The 22,456-nt window shown below is 41.3% G+C and overlaps 1 protein-coding gene across 2 annotated transcripts in view; it reads left to right on the top strand.

The window, feature by feature from the left end:
• PLXNC1 (plexin C1) overlaps positions 1-22,456 on the top strand; it is a 322,454-nt gene that overhangs the window by 236,197 nt on the left and 63,801 nt on the right. For both annotated transcript variants that reach the window (XM_061204178.1, XM_061204177.1), the window contains 4 exons: positions 5,831-5,978; positions 9,309-9,396; positions 11,402-11,504; positions 11,645-11,746. In XM_061204178.1, coding sequence (XP_061060161.1) covers positions 5,831-5,978; positions 9,309-9,396; positions 11,402-11,504; positions 11,645-11,746 — 441 coding nt within the window. The remainder of the gene's footprint in view (positions 1-5,830; positions 5,979-9,308; positions 9,397-11,401; positions 11,505-11,644; positions 11,747-22,456) is intronic.

Raw genomic sequence — 22,456 nt, 5'->3', positions numbered from 1 at the left:
CACCCAGGACTCCGATAAGTTAAGATTACACAAAACTTTTTTTCTTTTATCATTTTGAAAATGTTAAGCGTAGTACTTCAGCTAAGTGCGGTGAGGGAAAGTAACTTGTTCATTGACTGAGAAGTGCTGCTTACACAATTTGCTGACCTATCTTTGGGTTCACTAGTATAAGTTAATCACCATTCACATCTAGTCTGGAACATTACAAAAAATGTTTACCACCCAGAGAACTATGGGTGCTTTCTTCCCCACCCTGAGTCCCACTGTGGTTTACGCTAATCCCTCTAGAGTCTTCCCACAAAACCATTATGTCACTCTCTCCACCTAACCACCACTCTCAAGGTAAAGGAGATATGAGTTTAGTAATTTGAGTAAAGCTATTCTTTGAACCCACCTTTGGGCTGATTATTTTAGTAATTTCGATAAGATGTCAGTCTCCATCTCTTGGTCATATTATTTCAAAATATTTCCTATCTTGGTTGTTAGCAGTGACTTGCCTGAAAGTCTTAGATCTTTGGTTATTTAAATAATTCCTTATCCCAGACCCATAGAGATGGAAGTCTATGGTTTTCTCCGATTCTATCTATTAGCTTGGTTCAAAGAGTGTTTGCTCACTGCCCATCATATACCTAATAACATTCTAGTAACTTTCTTGGTATGGGGAAAAAAACCCCATATAATACAGAGACTCTGTTTCCAAGAAGCTTTGTCTCTTTACACAAGACAATTAGAAGATAATGTATCCTCATCCTCGTCATGAAATTGGCATTAAAAAGAAAGAATTAGAGCAATTCCAATTGTCTTGGAGGGATTTCATGAGATTTTGTTGAGTAAAAACGTCAAGATGCAGAAAAGTATGTATAGCATGATCTTGTACTGATCCAAAAAATGTCCCTGTATATGTTTATGTATGTATGTCTCTATATGGTTCTTTGAGCATGGAGAAAAACATGGAAGAATTCATGCTAGGTTGTAAACATAGGCTCCCCTGATGGAATGACTCATGTGGTGGAGGGAAGGTCAGAGACAAGTAAAAAAAACAAACAAACAAAAACACAAACAACTGAAATCCTCATATACACAGACAAACACAAAAAGGGATGCATGACATCTCATTTGTGCATTATGTAAAATTATATGTTTGTATACCTATAAAGAGATTTTTAACAGTCAGTAAAAATGGCTTATACTGATAAAAACAGAAAAAAATGTAGGAATAAAAGTATTTCCCACAAACAGCATGGTTCCGAAAGGAGAGACTAGAAGTGTTCTTTTACAAATCAGAACGGAAACATCAGTTCCATCACTGATACAACCAACGTTGTTTTTAAAGTTGTGTCCCGTGTAGTAATACAAGAAACAAGTAATAGAAATAATTATTAGAATGGAATAGACAAAAATATCATTATTTGCTAATCTTAAGTGGTTGTATATCTGTAAAATCTAAATATATTAGCTTTTAAAACTTTAATTGTTCAGTAAACATTCAAGTATCGATAACCTTAGTACATGTAAGACAAACTGTTAACATCCGTTAATAAAAGATCCCATTCATTAAAAACAACAGAAGTACTCAGGCACAAACTTGAAGAGTGAGGTATATACCCTATATTTTAAAATCATTTTTACTAGGAGATACATGTTGAAGCCAGCTACCAAAATAGTGATTTTGGCTATGCAACAGCTTGTCTTAAGCAATAGTAATAGTAATTAGATAGTGAGGCAGTGGTCTATTGATGCTATTTATAATTCATAATAGGAAAACCTTATCAATTAAAAGCATAAGCAAATATAAAAATAAAAACAAAGACACATAAGGTATTTTCTTGGAAGATATGAAAAACATCTTAAATATATCCAGACATATACTATGTTTCTTGGTGGGAAGAGATCATAAAAATGTCACTACTTCCTCAATCTATTTTCTAGATTTCATGCCATCCCAGTGAAAATTTGAACAGACTTTGTCTTAAAATTAATATAAAATTCATCTGGAATAATAATATGAACTGGTCAAGAATATCCAAGATATATATTGAAAAAAGAAAATTATTTAAGCAAGACCATTTCCATATGATTGTAAACACATATGTAGTGGCAATAATTTGGCCCATGACTCTGGTTTAAAAATAGGAATATAGATCCATGGAATAGAGTAGAAAGCTCAGAAATAGATGCAAAAATTTTAAAAAGCATTATCATAAGAGGAAACAAAAGAATTATTTCATAAAAGTTGCTGAAATAACTGGCTTACAACGTGGAAACATAGTTTAATTCACCTTTTTTACATTAAATATAAAATAAATTTTAGGCTAATTAAGAAATTCATCTAAAAACCTAACAGAAAGTAACTGAGCATCAGATAATTTGGAAGTATAATTTTCTGGCTCTGAAGGAATATATTCTGTAATAGCAAGAGAAAAATATTCATACACTTGACTTTTAAAAAAAATCTATACAAGGAAAAATAAGAGATGACTAAAGCACATGCTTCAGGAAAAACATTTATGACAGGCAAGATATTAATTGCAAGATATGAAAGCTAGGAGAAAGTAAAAAGAAAAATCTAGAGACACCAAAAAGTAAGTGGGCAGAAGTGTATATTCTCACAAGAGGAGGTTGAGAGAGTTAGATATAGATATGGAAGTATGTTCAGCTTCACCAGTTATCAAATAAGTACAAATTAAAGTGAAAATAAGGTTTGCTGACACCTAGTGATGGCGAAGCCAATTAACACAACCTTTTTGGAAAGAGCAATTTGGCGATATGTTTCAGAAGTCATAAATATATTCATTCTGTTTGAAGCACTAATTCCAGGCTTAGGCTTCTGAAGAAGTAATTTGAAAGAAAACCCAGAAGCTTACAGATGTGACTGCAGTGGCATTTATAGACTTAGAAACGTGGAAATAACCAAACTGGCAATAAGAGGAAAGGTTAAGTAAAGTAAGGTCTGTTGATAGAATGATAGAATGTTATGCGACAAGTTCTTTGGCCCCATGGACATTACTAGCTAATTGACTCTCAAACTTCATATCTCATCTGATTCTTTGGGTCTTCATTCCCTCTTTATCCAGCTTAACTCAAGAAAGAGTTATTAACTTGGCAAGGATTCCCACGTTGGGTTCATTAAGCCAAGGTATCAGCTTTTTAACCCTTCTTGCCTGGAACCCAAAGTCACACAAAAATACCTTCAACTCCCTGGCTATCCTCTTCTTCCACCGCTTGAAAAAACTTACTGTCTCCTATTTTCAGATCAACTCCAACTTCTTCTGCCCCATTGTTCCCCTGAAACTGAACTCCATGGAGCCATTCCAGCAGACACTATAAGTCCTCATCTTACTTGGCCTCTTGGCTGCATTCTTGAAACTCTGTCTTCCGTCACCTTCCATGGCGCACCTTCTCCATGCTCTCTTCCTTCCTTCTTGACCATGCCTCGACCTCCTTTGCTGGCTTCTTCTCTCCCTGACTCTAAATGTTGGAGTTATTTCAGCCCCAGTTTTGGCTCTTCCTCTCTTCTGACTCTGTACTTTGTCCACAGACAATCTTATCCACTCCCATGGCTTGATATACCATCTATATGTCGATGTCTCCTTTATCTCCCACCCAGATTGCTTCTGGGCTCCAGGCTTATTCTATCTTCTTAATTATCACGCAAGCATCTTGAACTACACACATCCAAAAATTGAAGTCTTGATTTTTCCACCCAAGGTCTGCCTCCTGCTCAGTGTGTCCCATTGCGATATACAGCACCTCTGTGTCCACCCATTTGCTCACCACAGCCACATGCCCCACTTCCAGTCCTGCCCCGTGCTACCTCTAATGGGTACATTGAAGCTGTCAATTCTTTCCATTTCTACTGTACGATCCTAGCCCAGGCTTCTGTCATCTCTTAATGATCTCAATCCTGTGTGGCCCTCCAGTTTTCATCTAGCAGACTTTTCCACACTTCTGCTAGACTATAAGCTCTTTGAGGGCAAGGACGGTAGCTGCTTGCTTCACTGAAGTAATCAATGCCTTGTGTAGCACATGGCACCTCCTAAAAGCTTGATAAATGTTTATGGAATAAATTAATGCAATGATTACAGTTATGTAAATGCTATGTATGTGAGAACTGGAAGGCAGTGTGGAAAATTTAAAACAGCTAGTGAAAACAGGACTTTAACAAGCTGTCTGGTGCTTTTGTTATGATGTTTGAGCAATGAATTCAATTTAAGACATACATGTGTACAGGATAACAGGTGATAACAGTCACGCGCTGAGATGTGCGGTACAGGGAGAAATGCAGGGGTGAAGCATGCATGAGAGTTCAGCCAGGTGTTGAAGATGAGCTGCTGGGGATGGTCTGGGGTTCAGTACTATGTTCAGGTCCCCTGGAGAGGGTTGGACTTCAGTCCAGCGGAAGTTGGACTATAAGAACTTGCTTTCCAGCGTGATCCTATGGCTCAGAAACAGGATTTTTTGAAAATGGAAAGATGGGGGTGAGATCCCAGGGCTAGAATAGATTTAGCAAGCTTATCAGAAGATGAGAGACAGTGGTCTTAGCTGGCTGTGCAGAGTCTGGGCAGAGGTCTGAAGTATAACAGAAGATGGACACCTCCTCGGTTGTGTGCGACTATCGCTCTTCATCGTGGGTGATAAGGTTACCACTTCCTATGCTCCCAGCTTCCTAAAACTTAGCCCACCTCCTCACCAGATCCCCTGCATGCACATGATGCAAAAGCGGTCTCCCATTGGCATATTATTTTAACTTTCCTCTTTTTTTCCTTTTTCTTTTTCTTCTTCCTCTTTTTCTTTTTTCTTCCTTCCTCCCTCCCTCCCTCCTGCCTTCCTTCCTTTCTCTCTCTCTCTCTTTCTTTCTTTCTTCTCCTCCTCCTCCCTCCTAAACATAAACAAATGAAAAAAAATATGTATTTAGATGAGAACACTTAATATCATAAAGATATAAAATCTCCTAAAATTAATGCATATATTAGTACAATTCCAGTTAAACTCAGTCCCCACACCCCATTTGGGTAAAATGATCTTAAAGTTCATATGGAAGAATAATGTCTAGGAAATGCTAAGAAAATTATGAAAATAAAAATAGATTTGCCATAAATATATTTAAATCCACAGTAGTAAAAATTTGATGACATTGGAATAGAATTAGATCAATAGATAACTGGAACAGTGCAAAGTTCAGAAATAGCTTGCAAGTATATGGTGATTTAATATATGACAAAAGTGGTATTTCAGTTCAGTGGGAAAAGGAATTTTTTTTTTAGTAAATGGTTGTGACATAGCTGATTAACCATCTGGATAAAAATAAAGTTCGGCCCTTATCTTACACTATACATAAAAATAAATTCCAGATGGATTAAAGACATAGTTTAAAAAATAAAGCAACAAAGATGGTGGAACAATATTATATTTGTCCACAAGCAAGACTTTGGGAAGAACTTTATAACCAAGACAAGAAACCCTGCATCTGATTACATAAAAACACATTGTGTAGGGTAAAAGATACCACACATACAAATTGCAAGACAAACAGATCAGGAGAAAATATGTCAGAAATATGACAGATAAGGATGAATATCTATACTATACAGAGAGCTGTTAAAATTGATAAGAAAAATACACACAAAGCAGAAAAAATGGTCCAAGGATATGAATATGCGATTCACAAAAGAGCAAATTAAATAACCAATAAAACATCTCTTTCTTTACATTGCCAATCTAAGAACTTCTTCTATGGCAAGTCAGAGGTGAGTTCATTTAAGGCTCTAGGATGGATGGAAATGATGGAAAAAAACAATAATTTGGTTCCTGAATTTTCTTCCCCACACAGACGACAGTGACTGTGGTGGGAAGCTTCTCTCCAAGACACTCGGAGTGCATGGTGAGGAACGTGGACACCGGCAGGATGCTCTGCAAGGGTAAAAGTGTATCCAATGAGACCTGCATCTGCAGCATCCCGACCAGAGCAACCTACAAAGGCAAGTGGACTCTGCTGTTTCTATTGTTGTTAGAAAATGAAGCAGGCAAGAGAAACTTCTGAGTCCAGATTGCCCAGGAAACAAGTTAAATGACAGAATCTGAATAGTCCCACGCTGTAGACTCTCTCTCCCGCTACCCCTTGCTTCCCACTTTTCCCCTCAGTCCCGCTCACCTCTGCTCCACTCATCACATGAGTGCAGGACCCCACAGTCACATGTGGCTGGAGAATGACAGAGGATGGTAAGTTGGTTAGGTGAGTGGAGTCAAGCCAGAGACCTTTGGGCTGACCTTACGTGGATGGGTCAGATAATTCAGAGATCTGAAAAGCTGGAAATGCCCTTGATGAGATGAGAAAACAGAACGGCCAATATTTTATCATCTTAAGTTCATTGCATTCGTTCATTCATACAGGAAGTATTTATTGAGCATCTACGTGCCAGACACTGTGCTAAATGGTAGGGAGTCAGTGACCGAAAACACTCACCTGGTCCTTGTTCACAGTATTTAGAGCCTCTTGGGGGTAGAGATGAGTAAACAGCACCTTACAGTTCAGTGGGTAGCATGCAGGGAGCATAGCACACCACGGGAAGCACATGAAAAGGGCACCTAACTGGACTTGGGGGGGCAGGTGAGGGGGCAAGGAAAGCTTCCTGGAGGATGAATAGGGTTGAGCTGGACAAAGAAGAAGGGGAAGAGTAATGCAGTCAGAGACCAACTAGTGTGATGTCCAAAAGGAGAGAAAAAGCTTTGTCTGAGGAGCCAAAATAGCTTCTATATGGCCAAGGCAAATAAGGTAGAAAGCGGAATGATAGAAAATGGGTACCAAAGAAGGTACAAAGTGTCTGGCACAAAGTAGCCATTGATGATCAATAAATTTCTGTTGAATGAATGGCCGCAGGTGGAGAATGGGGCAGGAGGAGGGAAGGGCTGAGTTATGAAAGGTCAGAGAGAAGGGAAGCTGTGGCAGTGACCGGGTGAGGGGACTGAGAGCTGAAACTGTTGAAGACAGGTAAGGGTGGAGCAAAGTGGGTGGATTCAAAGGATGGTTAGGAGTTAATACAATGGACAGACTGAGGATTCATGAGTCCCTCTGGGTCAGGAAGAAGTAGAGTCAAGTTCATGGGTTATTAAAATGCAGGTCTTGCTCACCTGTAACATAAGCTTCGGAAGTATTTGAGATCACCTTGGAAAGCTAGTTGATTGCTTTTTAAAAATTTTTTAAATCTTTTTTTAAAAATTGAAATATAGTTGATTTACTGTGTAGCTGATTGTTTTTACAGCCTCCGTCAACTGAACCCAACCCTTTGTCTGCCCTTTTCTCTGGATGCCTTCCATATTCTGAGCAGGCAAACAAACCCACTTCCCGCCTTTTGCATTCAGCCAGCCAGTGGCCATTGCCAAACCTTTGTCTGTGGCCTGTAGTGGCTTTGCCTCTTTCACCAAATCCTCTCTCCCTTCTGCTTTGAAAAGTCACCTCTTCCGTATAGCCTTGACAGATTCTGCTCTAATCATCCCGATTGTTCCAGAACCCTCTGGGTTCCCCACCTGCACCCCAATCTTGGTACCCGGGTGCTGCATGGAACTTGAACCACTCAGAGGGTGTTTCCTTGACTATACTGTCACTGTGCTTTTTCACCTAAGTTATTTTATCTCTTCTAGAATAACTGCGAATGCTTCCAGAGCAGAGATCATATATATTCGTTTCCTTGTGATATTTCCCAGTAGTATTTTGTGCACAGTTGATACTCAGGAAAGTACGACTCTTGCTAGTCTCCGTCACTGGACACTTGTTGATTCCATTGATATGTATTTTCACTGGGAGTCCCTCAGTGCTTACTGCCCATATGTTCGTGCTACTAACAGTTATCAAGTGTCTGTTCAAATGCTCTTGCTGAGAGGTCACGCCAGCCCTCCAGACCTTCTTGTCTTTGGAACAGAGGATTATCATTTCACATATACCCACTTTATGTGAGCAGAATTTTATGTGGCATCCTGGCTTTCAGAATGAATGTTCCTGCTAAAGAGAAGCCCCTTAAAGTAAGGGTTCTCAGGCTTTTGGAATCACATACTAATAATATTTCAGTTGAAAAATTAGGGGTGCCAACAAAGTTAGGCCAACTTCTTAATTTGTCAAGGAAAGACTTTTCATTTTAAAAGCATCATCTGCTCTCCCCGTTAATTCATAAAAGGAAGAAGATATTGATACCAAAATGGGTGACAATGAAAATATCACAGAGTAGCACTGATCCCTGGCCACAATAGGATTTGAAAGGCACTGCTCCAGGCTGCCGCACCCAAACCTGGCTATACACAGTCAGTACGTGGGGAGATTACAGACACAGATTCCGGACATCTCCCAGCCCTGCTGAGTCAGAATATCTAGGAGTGTGGCTCTGGAATCTATATTTTCATCAATTTCTCAAGTGATTCTGATACACAACCAGATTTAGGGATCACCTAGGGTAGAGTGTGTAAGTTAAAGAGGTACAGGAAATATGCCATTTCTCTCATGCTGATTTAGCAGAGTTTTTATCTTATTACTTTATTCTTTGGGGGTTTTCTAACCCATGGGTAGGTTTTCAAAAGCAAATAAGAAAACCTTCATCATAGATTTGGCAACAGTTGACTCCAAGAAGATCATGGCTCCCAGCTCATGGGAACCACACTTTGGAGTTTGTTAGGTAAATATCCGTTGTGTGGATTTTTCTGAAGGTGCAGGATTTCTTCTCTAACATTCTGGTTATCATGTTCTAGGCAGTTCTTGCTCGGTGACTTGTTTTATTCTTATGCTGTGGCCAATTACAAGCTGAGATAGTGATCCCAGGGAGAGTATGAGCTGTAAATGGGCTGTGAAATGGCTTTTTCTTAGTGATTATCCATGGGAGGCCTGGAACGCGAGGTGGGCCCAGGTCTGTTTGGAGGCTTGTACTGTGCACTTCGGCTGCCTGACGTGAATGGCCCCCTGGGAAGGAGCCACATACTGATTGAAATGTTAGCGAACAGCTGGCACACCCCACCCTCTTTGTGGAGGAGGCAAAAAATATTTATTTTTTGGGGACTCCCCTGGTGGTCCAGTGGCTGGGACTCTGCGCTCCCAATGCGTGGGGCCCGGGTTTGATCCCTGGTCGGGGAACTAGATCCCACATGCCGCAACTATAAAAAGATCCTGCATGCCTCAACAAAGATCCTGAGTGCTGGCAACTGAGACCTGGCGCAGCCAAAGAAATAAATAAATGTTTTAAAAAAAAAATTTATTTTTTGCATTTACAGCTTTGCTTGATGATAGCAGGGCTCCACCGTCAATGACTTCTTTTCCCCCTTTGCTCCAGATGTTTTAGTTGTCAACGTGACGTTCTCCTTCAGTTCCTGGAGTGTGTCAAGAAGATTCAACTTTACCAACTGCTCATCATTAAGAGAGTAAGATTTTATTTAAAATGTGAATATTCTCTCATTGGTTTTAATGTATTTATTTGCTTTACTAAAGACCTCTTTTGTGGAGGAGAACTTTCCAAGATCCCTTTTGGAGCATGGCCTAACGGGAGCCAGGAGAGCCCCTGAGCCAATAAGCTGACTTGTTCAAGCCCTGCCAAGTGAGGAGGAGCAGTGAAGAGGCAAACAGCTGTGCTTGGGTGTATTTTACCCACAGGGAAATACATTCCTCCAACCAAGAGGTAGCCTTGAAGTATTAGGCGAAGGGGTGCTGCTAGGTTCTCCCCTCATCAGAATGGCTTTGGGAATTTGAGTCAAGGAAGAGAGTCTGAGCATGAGATAAGGGGAAGTCACAGTCAAGGAGAAGCACAAGAGGAAGTCTCTGTCATCAAAAGAACATGTTAATTGTGACCCACGTTTTTGTACCGCGTTTGGCCCTGTTGAGCTACGTACCCCCCTGAGTTAGGACCACACCTCACTCCTTGCTTCTAAAATAGACAGAAGACAGAGGAAATATGTCTCCCAGATTCCTGGTTTTCCAGCTGCAAGATGGGATGGATGTTCCCATGGAAACAATGGGAAGCTGTATTATTAGTGATTCTATAGCTCTTTCAGTGGTTTGCTTGACCAACTGTGTGAGTACCAAACGTGGATTTCTTTGGGTCTGGTCTGGGGACCATAGTTTCTTCAGGGTAAAGGCATTCGAACTCGAAGCTGAGTTGGGAGGCCACCCTACAGCTATATGAACAGGAGCTGCTGGACTTCACCTTTACCACCGCGGCACTTTGAAAGAGGGATTGAATTCAGTGATTTCTAACGAACAGAATGAATTCAGGGAGGAAAAACACCAAACTTGATACAGAGAGCCTCAGAAGTCTGTGAAAATGGGGGAAAAAAGAAAAAGAGGGAGAGTTAAATAGACCTGTGTAGCTCAAGGAGAGTTTAAACAGAACACAGCTCCTGCACCCACACTTGTAAGGCCTGGTGAGAGGAAGTGCCATGCCCCAGGTCCACAGCTAGGTAATTAAGAACCAGACCTCAGACCCACAGCTACCCAGAGGGGGAGTACCCTTTCCTTGGGTACCTACTTCCCCTTCGAAAAGCACTTAGTAAAGTCATCGCACTTGAGGGGTAGCGATAGGAGCGTAAGTCACAAACCTGCTTCTAGCGCACTTCGGTGGCGGGTGAACCCTTAGGTGAGTCTGTGCTTTCTTCTCCCACCGAAACTGCAATTTCTGTAGGTCAGAGTCTCAGGATACCTTGGCATTTCTGGAAGAATACATGAAATGCACATGTGTCCCCTCTTCCTGACCTAGTCCTCTCACTGTCCCCGGGCTGAGGCTTCCTTTTGCCTCCTTTGGCTACGTTTCCAAACCCACCTCGATTTCCATTTTTATTGTTCTTGCTTTAACACTGATTATCCTATTAAGTGCTTTTCAGTCCGCTGTTATCCATGCATGGTTATTTGATTAGTAGACACAGTTCTTCCTTAATTTGATTAAAAAGCAAACACTGGCACCCTGTTTTCTCTGCTCGCCAGGTAGCACTTTTAGTTTCCCGTCTTCCAGGCATTTGGCAGTGTTTCTGCTCCAGTGAGTAAGGGTGGGTTTATGGGGGGCTGGGGGAGATCAGTCTCCAGAGGGAAACTTACCTGAAGGTAGACAAATAGCAGAACTGGATTCAGAAACAGATTCAGTGGGTTCCTGTTATCTACTGACATACCAGGTGACCCCGGCTTCAGGTTTCCATGGCAACCTCCCAGCAAGTGTAATGATGGTCCATCAGCCCCGAGGGCTGCCCAGAGCAGGGCATAAAGTCAGTACTATATCCCTAGCCCCAAAGGACTGTCCTCTCTCCCCTGGGTGCATCACAGTCTATCCAGGGATTTTTTTTCTTCTTTTAAATGCTCGCATGCAGCATCACAGAGGGAAATTCTAGGATATGAACGTTTTCCTAAAAATGAGGGAATTAAGTTGGTTTTCTGTGTTGCCAGATGCCCAGTATGTATTGGAACTGGCTGTGCTTGGTGTAAAAGTGAGAGAAAATGTATCCATCCCTTCACAGCTTGCGACCCTTCTGATTACAAGAGGAACCAGGTAAGGTGACATTTTCAGTATTACAGGGTTTAACCAAAAATAAATATTTGTGACCACCTAGCCCCAGCCTGTCTTTTGCCTTTATTTCAAACTTCGAATTTCCACCCGTTCGGATGTTGAAGGGATATTCTTCATTTCAGGACCTCTGTCCAGTGGCTTTTGAGAAATGGGCCCCACCCAAGACAGCAGGAGGAGGAAGATTCAAGGAGAAGACAAGTAACAGAACCACCCAGGGCTTGCAGGTCAGACCCTGTTTTCATATCGATAATGGGAAAATCCCCCTTTGAATGGCAATAACATCTCCTGCTACTTTGGGTTCCTTTTAAAAATTCCCTATTTTACTTTCTACCCAAATTCCCTTTTTTACCTTTGGTTTTTAACCAAGTTGCATTTAATTGGCTCAGTACATCAGAAGCTGCACACTCGCATAAAAGAAATTAAAAATCTGTAATTATGAAAAATGAAAGCCCGGTAAAAGTAAAATTTTAAATCTGACTTCGTGGCTCTCAGGGAGAGTTAGAAGGAAGTATAGAGCACACAGCACTGAGGGGATTTCAATGTTTAACCACATGTTATGATTGCATTTTGGGGGGGGTGGGGTATGTGAGGGCTAGGCGTGTCTATGCAAAATATATAAACGAATCTCTTTGGATTATTTTTCTTTGCAGAGATGATCTAACCAGTAGTCAATAGTGTCAAAACAAAGAGTTGTGTCTATGTAACAAATATACATTTCTCTTCACATCTCAAAACTGTTTTTCATGGAAAAATAGTTTCCATGAAATTTCTTTGGAAATTCCTCTTATTTTCTTCATAGTAAATCACCAAGCTCAACTGACAGACATGTTTGAAAAGAGAGAACATGACCATGTAAACATTTCCGGGTCGATGCATTTAGTACACAAATGCTGACTTCATTCATTTGATGGAAGTTAATTGAGCATCTACTATGTGGTGAAAAACAAAAAAGGACAAGTTCTTGTTCTCATTAACCTTGGGTCTAGTGGGAGCAGACAAATTAAAAACAGTAACATGTTTTGTTCTTAAGGGCTCAGTTTTCTATTTCTTGGCTAATCTGTGGCTTTGACGTATCCATTTGCTGCTACTTAAGGTCAACTGCCAATATAAATAAGTAGCACATTTTTAATCACTACCAAAAAGTTGAGAGTAACTTTAGGTGAATTTAGTAACAAGCAAAGGGAATGTGAATCAAAATGGATTATGAAGTTAATTAAGGGCATTAGAAAAGCTTGGTGTGCCAATATCTTCAGACTTTTAAAGTCTTTGAGGTTTTATTAAGTGATGAGCCACATTTCTCTTCCCATTGTTTTATGAAACTAAGGCATAGTGACAGGTGTTTGAATCAAAAAGGCAGTGGCTTTTTAAAAAAAAAAAAAATTAAACTCCTCTTTTTTTGTTGTTTCAGTCGTTTTTTAAAAATTTTGGTAAAATACACATAACATAAAATTTACCACATTTAAGTGTACAGTTCAGTAGAGTTAAGTATTCACATTGTTGAGCAACCATCACCACCATCCATCTTCAGAACATGTTCCATCTTGCAAAACTGAAACCTTGTACCCATTAAACAATAACTGCTCACTTTCTCTTCTCCCAGCCCCTGGCAGCTACCATTCTACTTTCTGTCTCTATGAATTTGACTACTCTAGGTACCTCAGATAAGTGGAATCAAACAGGATTTGTCTTTTTTGTGACTGGCTTATTTCACTTAACATAATGTCTTCAAGGTTCATCCATATTGTAGCATGGGTCAGAATGTCCTTTAAGGCTGAATAATGTTCCATTGTTTGTATATATTACATTTGTTTATCCAGTCATCCATTGATGGACACTTGAATTGCATCCAGCTTTTGGCTATTGTAACTCATACTGCTATAAACAGGTGTGTACAAACACCTCTTCAAGATCCTGTTTCAGTTCCTTTGGGTAGGTACCCAGAAGTGGAGTTGCTGGATCATATGGTAATACTATTTTTAATTTTTTTGAGGAACACCATTCTGTTTTCCTTATCGCTCTGCCATTTTACATTCCCACCAACAGCGTATGAGCGTTCCACGTTCTTGCCAGCACTTTGTTGTTTTCGTTTTTTTATAGTATCCGTCTTAAATGGGTATAAGGTGGTAGTCTGTTGTGGTTTTGATTTGCATTTCCCTACTGATTAGTGATATTGAGACTCTTTTCGTGTGCTTATTGGCCATTTGTGTGCCTTCTATGGAGAAATGTCTATTCAAGTGTTTTGTCCATTTTATAATCAGGTTTTTTTGTTGTTGAATTGTAGGAGGTCTTTATATATTTTAGATATCAACCTTATATCAGATATATGATTTGCAAATATTTTCTCCTATTCCATAAGCTGCCTTTTCACTCTGTTGATTGTATCCTTTGATGCAGAGAGGTTTTTAATTTTGTTGAAGTGCAGTTTATCTATTTTTTTATTTTCTTGCCTGTGCTTTGGGTGTCATATCCAAGAAATCATTGCCAAATCCAATGTCATAAAGCTCTTATTCTAAGAGTTCTATAGTTTTAATCCTTATATTTAGGTCTTTGATCCATTCTGAGTTAATTTTCGTATATGGTGAAAGGTAAAGATCCAACTTCATTTCTGTATGGATATCCAGTTTTCCCAAGACCTTTTGTTGAATAAAACTGTCCTTTCCCCCGTTAAATATTCTTGGCACCCTTATCAAAAATCATTTGACTGTATATGCAACAGTTTACTTCTATGCTATATATCCTATGCCATTGGTCTATATGTCTGTTCTATTTTGTAATAAGACACTGTTTTGTAATAAGTTTTGAAATCAGAAAGTGTGAGTCCTTCAACTTTGTTCTTCTTTTTCATGATTGTTTTGGAAGAAAAATAATTTATTTTGAGGTAGTTGTAGATTCACATGTAGTTGTGAGAAAATAATACAGAGAGATCTCATATATCTTTTACCCAGTTTCCCCCAATAGTAACATCTTGCAAAACAATAGCACAATATCACAACCAGGATATTGACAGTGACAACAGTCAAGATACAGAACAGCCCTGTCACCTCAAGTCTCCCCCACGTTGCCTGTCTATAGTCACACCCACTTCCTTCCTCCCACTCTCTATTTCTGACCCCTGGCTACCACTAATCTATTCTCCATTTCTATAATTTTATCATGTCAAAGACTTTATACAAATGGTATCATCCAGAGGTACCCTTTGGGGATTGGCCTTTTTTTTTTTTTTTAATTATTATTTTTTTTAATGCTATTCTTGTCTGCTTACATTCTTTTTATGTATGTATGTATGTATGGCTGTGTTGGGTCTTCGTTTCTGTGCGAGGGCTTTCTCTAGTTGTGGCAAGCGGGGGCCACTCTTCATCGCGGTGCGGGGGCCACTCTTCATCGCGGTGCGCGGGCCTCTCACTATCGCGGCTTCTCGTTGCCGAGCACAGGCTCCAGACGCGCAGGCTCAGTAATTGTGGCTCACGGGCCTAGTTGCTCCGCGGCATGTGGGATCTTCCCAGACCAGGGCTCGAACCCGCGTCCCCTGCATTGGCAGGCAGATTCTCAACCACTGCGCCACCAGGGAAGCCCTGGGGATTGGTCTTTTTAACTCAACATAGTTCTCTGGAAATTCATCCAGTTCTTTTTTTTTTTTTTTTTTTTAATTAATTTATTTTATTTTTGGCTGTGTTGGGTCTTCGTTGCTGTGCGCGGACTTTCTCTGGTTGTGGCGAGCAGGGGCTACTCTTCATTGCGGTGCGCGGGCTTCTCATTGCAGTGGCTTCTCTTGTTGCGGAGCACGGGCTCTAGGCATGCGGGCTTCGGTAGTTGTGGCTCGCGGGCTCAGTAGTTGTGGCTCACGGGCTCTACAGCACAGGCTCAGTAGTTGTGGCGCACGGGCTTAGTTGCTCCGTGGCATGTGGGATCTTCCCGGACCAGGGCTTGAACCTGTGTCCTCTGCACTGGCAGGCAGATTCTTAACCACTGCGCCGTCAGGGAAGCCCCATCCAGTTCTTTTATGCATCAATCGTGTCTTCCTTTCTATCGCTAAGTCGTGGTTCAGACAATGACTTTTTACATTTTTATTTTAAAGGAAAAAATAAGGTCACAGCATCCTGGTTTCCTGTACTGTGTCTTACTGAACCTTTTGACTTTTGACACTATGTGGTTAAAAGAACTAGGGTCACCAAGGGAGCAGGGGAGGCTGGTAATAAACAAAGCCCAGACCTGTCTTCAGTGCTTCTCTGTGAATGACCTTTGTAGAAAGACATCTTTTATTTTTAATTAATTTTTATTGGAGTATAGTTGATTTACAATGTTGTGTTAGTTTCTGCTGTACAGCAATCAGTTATACATATACTTATATCCACTCTTTTTAAAATTCTTTTCCCATATAGGTCATTACAGAGCATTGAGTAGAGTTCCCTGTGCTATACAGAAGGTCCTTATTTTATATTGGGTTGGCCAAAAAGTTTGTTCGGGTTTTTCTGTAACATCTTACGGAAAACACAACCTGAACGAACTTTTTGGCCAACCCAATATATAGTAGTGTGTACATGTCAATCCCAATCTCCCAATTCACCCCCCCTCCCCCGCTTTCCCCATTGGTAACCATAGGTTTGTTTTCTACATCTGTGACTCTATTTCTGTTTTGGAAATAGGTTCATTTGTACCATTTTTTAAGATTCCACATATAAACAGTATCATATTGGAGAAAGACATCGTGTTGATACTGAAATGTTTTCTTTAAATACATGACTCAGTTGAGAAACTCAATTTTGGTTAATAGGGAGTGGAGTAGTATTTGTCGCGGGAGGGGTTTCTCATGCTTTGTGAGACACTGCTGTCTTTTCATTATCACGCGGAATGTGTAAATCCAAGTTTCCAGTTTGGTTCTCATGCTGGCCTTGAATGAAGCACTGAACACTCTATTCCTAGCAGAGAAGCATCGAGGGCTTTCATTCAGTGCATCTTCCACATCACATACATACTGAGTGCTTCCTATGTGCCAGGCATGGGGACGCGAAATGTGAATGGTACAGACACAGTCTTAGGCTTCCTGATGCTGAGCTAGGGTTGATTCTCTCTGCAGGTGTTTATCAAGCACCTAGTAGATACCATTACACTGAGCTCCATGGATACCATGAGGGGGGGCACATATCTTGTCCTCAGTCTCAAGAATCTTATATGTATATGAGCACATAGGTAAGAATACAAGATAAAAAAATATTAACCTAGGGAAGGTACCAGGCAGTATACAAACCCAGAGAACCTCTCTGTGCCTGGGGCCTTGTCTTAGTCATTCTCGATTATTTTATTTTATTTTATTTTATTTTTTACATTTTTTTTAAAAAAATTATTTATTTATTTATGGCTGTGTTGGGTCTTCGTTTCTGTGCGAGGGCTTCCTCTAGTTGCGGCAAGTGGGGGCCACTCTTCATCGCGGTGCACGGGCCTCTCACTGTCGTGGCCTCTCTTGTTGCGGAGCACAGGCTCCAGACGCGCAGGCTCAGTAATTGTGGCTCACGGGCCCAGCTGCTCCGCGGCATGTGGGGTCTTCCCAGACCAGGGCTCGAACCCGTGTCCCCTGCATTGGCAGGCAGATTCTTAACCACTGCGCCACCAGGGAAGCCCCCATTCCTGATTATTTAAGCCCAGTGCCTGGCAGGTAAAAGCACTTAATCAGTGTGGTTGGTAAGTCTTTGATTGATGGATGGATTGATTGACACAAGATGGCATTTCAGCCAGTAGTTGAGGGAAGAGACACGTGGAGACAGAGGAGTGGGTCTTCTAAGCAGAGGGGCTAGCACTGCAAAAGCATAGTGGGTCACCAGAAAATTCCAGGGTACCCATTACGGGAGACCCTAAGTGATTCGACTTGGCTGGAGCAGAAGGGTGCAGGAAATTATGGGACAAAACAGGATTGACATGACCCTGGAGCCCGCATCTCTAGAGCCTTACATTTTGTTCTTCAGCAGCAGTACAGTGCTCTTCAAGACATTTTTTTTAATGCATGAATTTGCTCATGCATGGATGTGGTATTTATGAGAGAGGGTTCCTGGCTCAATCCCTGTTGTGCCCTGTTGCCCTCACACTGTTTCATGACCCTATGACACATCGCTTGACCGTGACCTAAAAGCACGTATTGTCATGTACCAGGGGGCTGCGTTAGGAAAAGCATCACCAGAACAGGGAAAATAACTCAAAAATCTACGTTTGCCCTTTGGATGGGAAGTATTTTCAGCTGTAAGGGCCAGTCTCTGTCAGAGACGGTTGGCCCTGTCGCCCTGCCCTAACCTCTTTTCCTTCCTTTTCTTAACAGTCTTATATCTGGTGCCTCCACCTGCTGAGAGAAGAGGTGGCTGCTCTCCTTTCCTGTTGTCAAGGAAAGGTTGTGGAGATCTATGATATGATGTTGTTCTAATATCTGTTATGCTTATCGCCGCCGGGTAGAAATACACCATACAAAACCATGTCCTCCTGCTCTCGGAGAATTCATATTCTTTCTCTTCCTTGTGACTTCTCTTCTCTTCCTCCATCACTTTTGATGTGCATTTTAACTTCTCACAGGCCATCCAAATCACCTCTTTCAGGGTCCTTGCCTTGAAAATGAAATCAACTTTATTATGTACCTTGTTGAGTAGCTTCTGTGGGCCTAGCACTGTGCTGGGTGCCGTGGGGTTCACTGCCAATTGCTCCTTTATTCAATCATTCGTTCATTCATTCATTCATTCAAAAAGTGTTTATTAAACACCTACTATGTGCTGGGCAGGTAGGCAAAGTGTGTGCCCTTGTGGAGTTTACGTTGTAGAACTTATAATATTTTAAAGGAAGTAAGATTCATTTTCATGAAGCATCTGAGTGTGCACAACAGAAAAAGTTATGCACAGGAATGCCAGAATGTGCTAAATTGAGTAGTGGTGACCCGTATTTGTGCAGCCTATGCTATATCCTGAGCTCAAAGTGCCTCTTTATTTGAGCCTCACAATGGACCTATTTTCCCCATTTGATAGACAAATGTTGGCTTGCACAGGGTCAGTAGGTAGTAAATGATAGACATGAGATTTGAACCCAGGCAATCTGACTCCAGGGCCCACAGCTTTAACCACTGCTCTACATTGTGTGACCTCAATGTAGTATTGATGATAGAAGTCAGTCTGGAAGGCACTTCTTCTCTTGGCATTAGGCTGGCACGGCCTGCCCCATCCATGGCCTGGGCAGGCTGTCAGGGGAGTGCATTAACATCGAAGCCTTGGGACGAGGCGGGTAGGCTGGGGCACAGTCAGAGTGAAGGAGTTGGACCCAGGCAAGGCTGGCATCTTTTCCAAGACGGGGAGAGCAGAAGAGGCTTCAGATGGGAAACTGAGGCCTTCAGGAGAGGGGAGCGGCAAGTGTCTCACGGTGAAGTTGAAACTCAGCAAGGGGGTGGGGTTTGAGTGGTGGGGTCTCTGCTGGAGGGGAGACGCTGCCCTCCCTGGTCACAGAGTCCTGGGCACCCCGTCCGGGTCTGAGGAGCCCCATTCGGGAAGTTCAGTGACCAAGAGTAACTACTTTATAAACTGGCCTCGGCAGCCTTGCCTTTAAGTCCCCCAGGTCACAGAAGCAAACCTTAATCTCTCTGCACAGGGCCTTGGTCTGTCACCTTCTTAGAAGTCTCCAGGTCCATCTCAGTTGGCATTCTAACTGTTGAGAATTCCTGGGACCAAGTTACATTCCAGTGTCTCCCAAGGACCTGTCCCAGGGGCCCCCATGAAAGTGCATTCACCTGGGGGCTGAGCAGTGGGTGGACACAACCTTTTCGTTCTATTTAATGCTTTCATTTTTCTTTGGCAGGATTGTATTTTGCTGTTTTCTTTCCACGTCTCACTTCTTTTACACTTTACCATCTCCACTGCTGGTTACCACTCTTCTCAATTTATACATTTCATTAATATATTACTTCTATCCTTTTCAGTCATTAATAAAGATGTTAAATAATTCTGAACCAAATACCCCTGTAGGGCCCTACAGGACACTTTCCTTTAATTAGTTGTGCTACCTTTCATCTCTCTAATGTCCTTTGGTTTCAGATTTCCAGCTGGTTTTGAATTCATGTGACTTTTTATCTGGTCCCGTTTGAGCTAATTTCACAAGTGAAAATCTGAGAGATGTTTTACTGAGTGTTGATTCAGGTCCAGGGCTATAGAGAGCTTTGCTATATTCAGATTTTTTTTTTAAAGAACAGATTAAGAGAGTACAATTTGGTCTTAATAAACTAAGCCTTCCTAATGTACCTCTTTCCAATATTCTTTTCAATCATTGTGCTAGTTTCTCCATTAATGTCATGGTAATTTGAATTGTGTTGACGTCAGACTTCACAAAAAGTGCTCTTACTGTCAGGAGTAATCCTCTTAGACCTTTCCAAAGATAACTAGTTCTTAGTGGTTGTGCTATTTCCAGTGTCTTATAATGACCTTGTTTTTAAAAAATAAATAAATAAATAAATAAAAATAACTGGCTATTCTGGAATTACCTAGTTAGCCAGTTTCTAATGTGCTTTTTTATACCAAACAGGGAGTGATTTAAACTTGTGAGCAACCAGAGCTCATAGTATTTTATGAAATAATTTTAAATTGTGCAGCCATTTAAAAATAACTCTTAAGCCTTTAAAATGTAACTGACAGGAAGTGGACTATTCTGAGGTTAATTGCGGGGCAACCCAGGGCTATAAGGGTTACAGCCAATGGTATTTTGATTTGATAAATGGAAATCCTTGGACATAGGATGAGGGAGGAATTTCACTGTAGGGCTGTAAGCTGCATCAAGCTAGATTATGTTTTTAAATTAACCCCTTGTATGTATCAGCTTATGGGACCTGCTACTTCATTTCGGGTTGTGAATTAATTCTTGATTAAAATACAGAAATAGATCTAAAATGTTGAGTGTGTGGAGAGATCATTCTTGGCCTTTTGTCTGTAATAGATTTTTAAAGGATATTTATCAGTAAAAATAGAAAATGTTTTATTTCTAAGACTTGTTGTAGCCATGTAGTACAGCCATATAGGAACCCTGTCTTTTTTTTTTTTTTTCCTTGTATACCTGTGCTGTTTATTTAATGAGATCCCCTTGGTAGCTCTTTAACGCACTATTTAAGATTAAAAGAGGTTCTCCAAGCAAGCAAAGGACAACTAATCTGACCCTCTTTGCAAGCAGACAAGAAGCATCTGCTTTCATGAGATAGGCCAGGGCTGGATTCCATCCTAGACAACCGATGGAAACTTCTCGAAACAATAAGGTTTTAAAACCAAATCCTTTTGAAGTAGCTGTCTCTACCCAAGGGGAAATAAAAAGTTAATGAGGCGTGGGGCTTCCCTGGTGGTGCAGTGGGTAGGAATCCAACTGCCAATGCAGGGGACACAGGTTCGAGCCCTGGTCCGGGAAGATCCCACATGCCGCAGAGCAACTAAGCCCGTGTGCCACAACTACTGAGCCTGGGCTCTAGAGCACGCGAGCCACAACTACTGAGCCCACGTGCCACAACTACTGAAGCCCACGTGCCTAGAGCCCATGCTCCGCAACAAGAGAAGCCACCGCAATGAGAAGCCTGCACACCTCAACAAAGAGTAGCCCCTGCTCGCAGCAACTAGAGAAAGCCCTCGTGCAGCAACAAAGACCCAACACAGCCAAAAATAAATAAATTAAATAAATAAATTTATTTTAAAAAAGTTAATGAGATGACCTGGCGGGTCCTCTGATGGTATTTGTAGAGCCGTTTAAGGAGCAAAATATAATCCCCTTTAGAAAATCTGTCTTAGGTTAGTTATAAGGCTCTCTTTAGCCTCTCATGAGAGCAAAGAAGTAACATTTACTGGGCATGTTTGAAATTTTGCTTGAGCAGACATCAACAGTCTAAGAAGTGAGAAGGGCTATCTTCAAAGAAACCTGAGAATCATAGCTGACTTGGATATAAATGTGAGTCTGCATTGAGGTTTAACATAAAGCCTCTTGCCTCCCTAAGAAGACAGTGGATCCTCTAGTGCAGGGGTTGGCAACATTTTTTTCTTCAAAGAGCCAGACAGTTAATATTTTAGGCTTTGCAAACCACATGATCTCTGTCTCAGAGACTCAGCTCTGCCGTTGTAGTGCAAAAGCAGTGACAGACAGTGCATAAATGATGGGCGTGGCTCTGTTCCAAAAAAACTTTACTTATGGACACTGAAATTTGAATTTCTTGTGTTTACACAAGTCATGGAATATTATTCTTCTTTTGACATTTTTTTCGTAGGCTGTACAAGAACGAGCAATGGACTGAATTTGATTTGCTCCAGGCAAATCCAGGAGTTTGCCCACCCCTGATCTAGTGCACACAGAGGTTATGTGTCCTCCACAACACCTAGCGCTGTCCTAGGGATCCTGTAGGTGTTTAACAAATACCTGTTCACTTAGGTGTCATCATGTCGGAGCAAAGAGTAAGCCTTTTGCTATCCAACACACACTTGGCATTTGCAAGGGATTTATCTTAAAGTCTTGGCTAATCCCCCCCATTCCAAGTACCACTCTTGCAGATAATTTCCCCCATAAAATGCAGTCAACTCTAACAGTATAATTAAAGTGACCCTTTCGGGCCCATCGTCATTCTATAAATACGGGGCTCAAGTCCTTTACTAAAGTGATTAAAATAAATTCTGCCACCGAAATCAATTCTCTGTCGTATTACATCATTACTGTGGTGACATAAACGATGAATTTACCTCAGTCTGCAAAACCGATCCATAGTGATAATGCGTGATGGTGACTGCTTTACCATATAGCACCTGGGTTTGTCAAGGAAGAGAATGATGAAACATCCTTTCAGCAGGATGGGCGGCCCCAGCAGTGCAGCAAGTCCGTCGTGATGAGCATTATACATACAAAGGAGCAAAGGACCCTGGGCTGCTTGAAGAAGCAGGTGGTAGGCAGGTGCTGGATGTGAC

Source organism: Eubalaena glacialis, chromosome 11 (genome assembly GCF_028564815.1).
Source record: "Eubalaena glacialis isolate mEubGla1 chromosome 11, mEubGla1.1.hap2.+ XY, whole genome shotgun sequence".
Lineage (NCBI taxonomy): Eukaryota > Metazoa > Chordata > Mammalia > Artiodactyla > Balaenidae > Eubalaena > Eubalaena glacialis.
The sequence above is the reverse complement of the archived record's forward strand: the minus strand, read 5'-3'. Positions and strand labels throughout refer to the sequence as shown.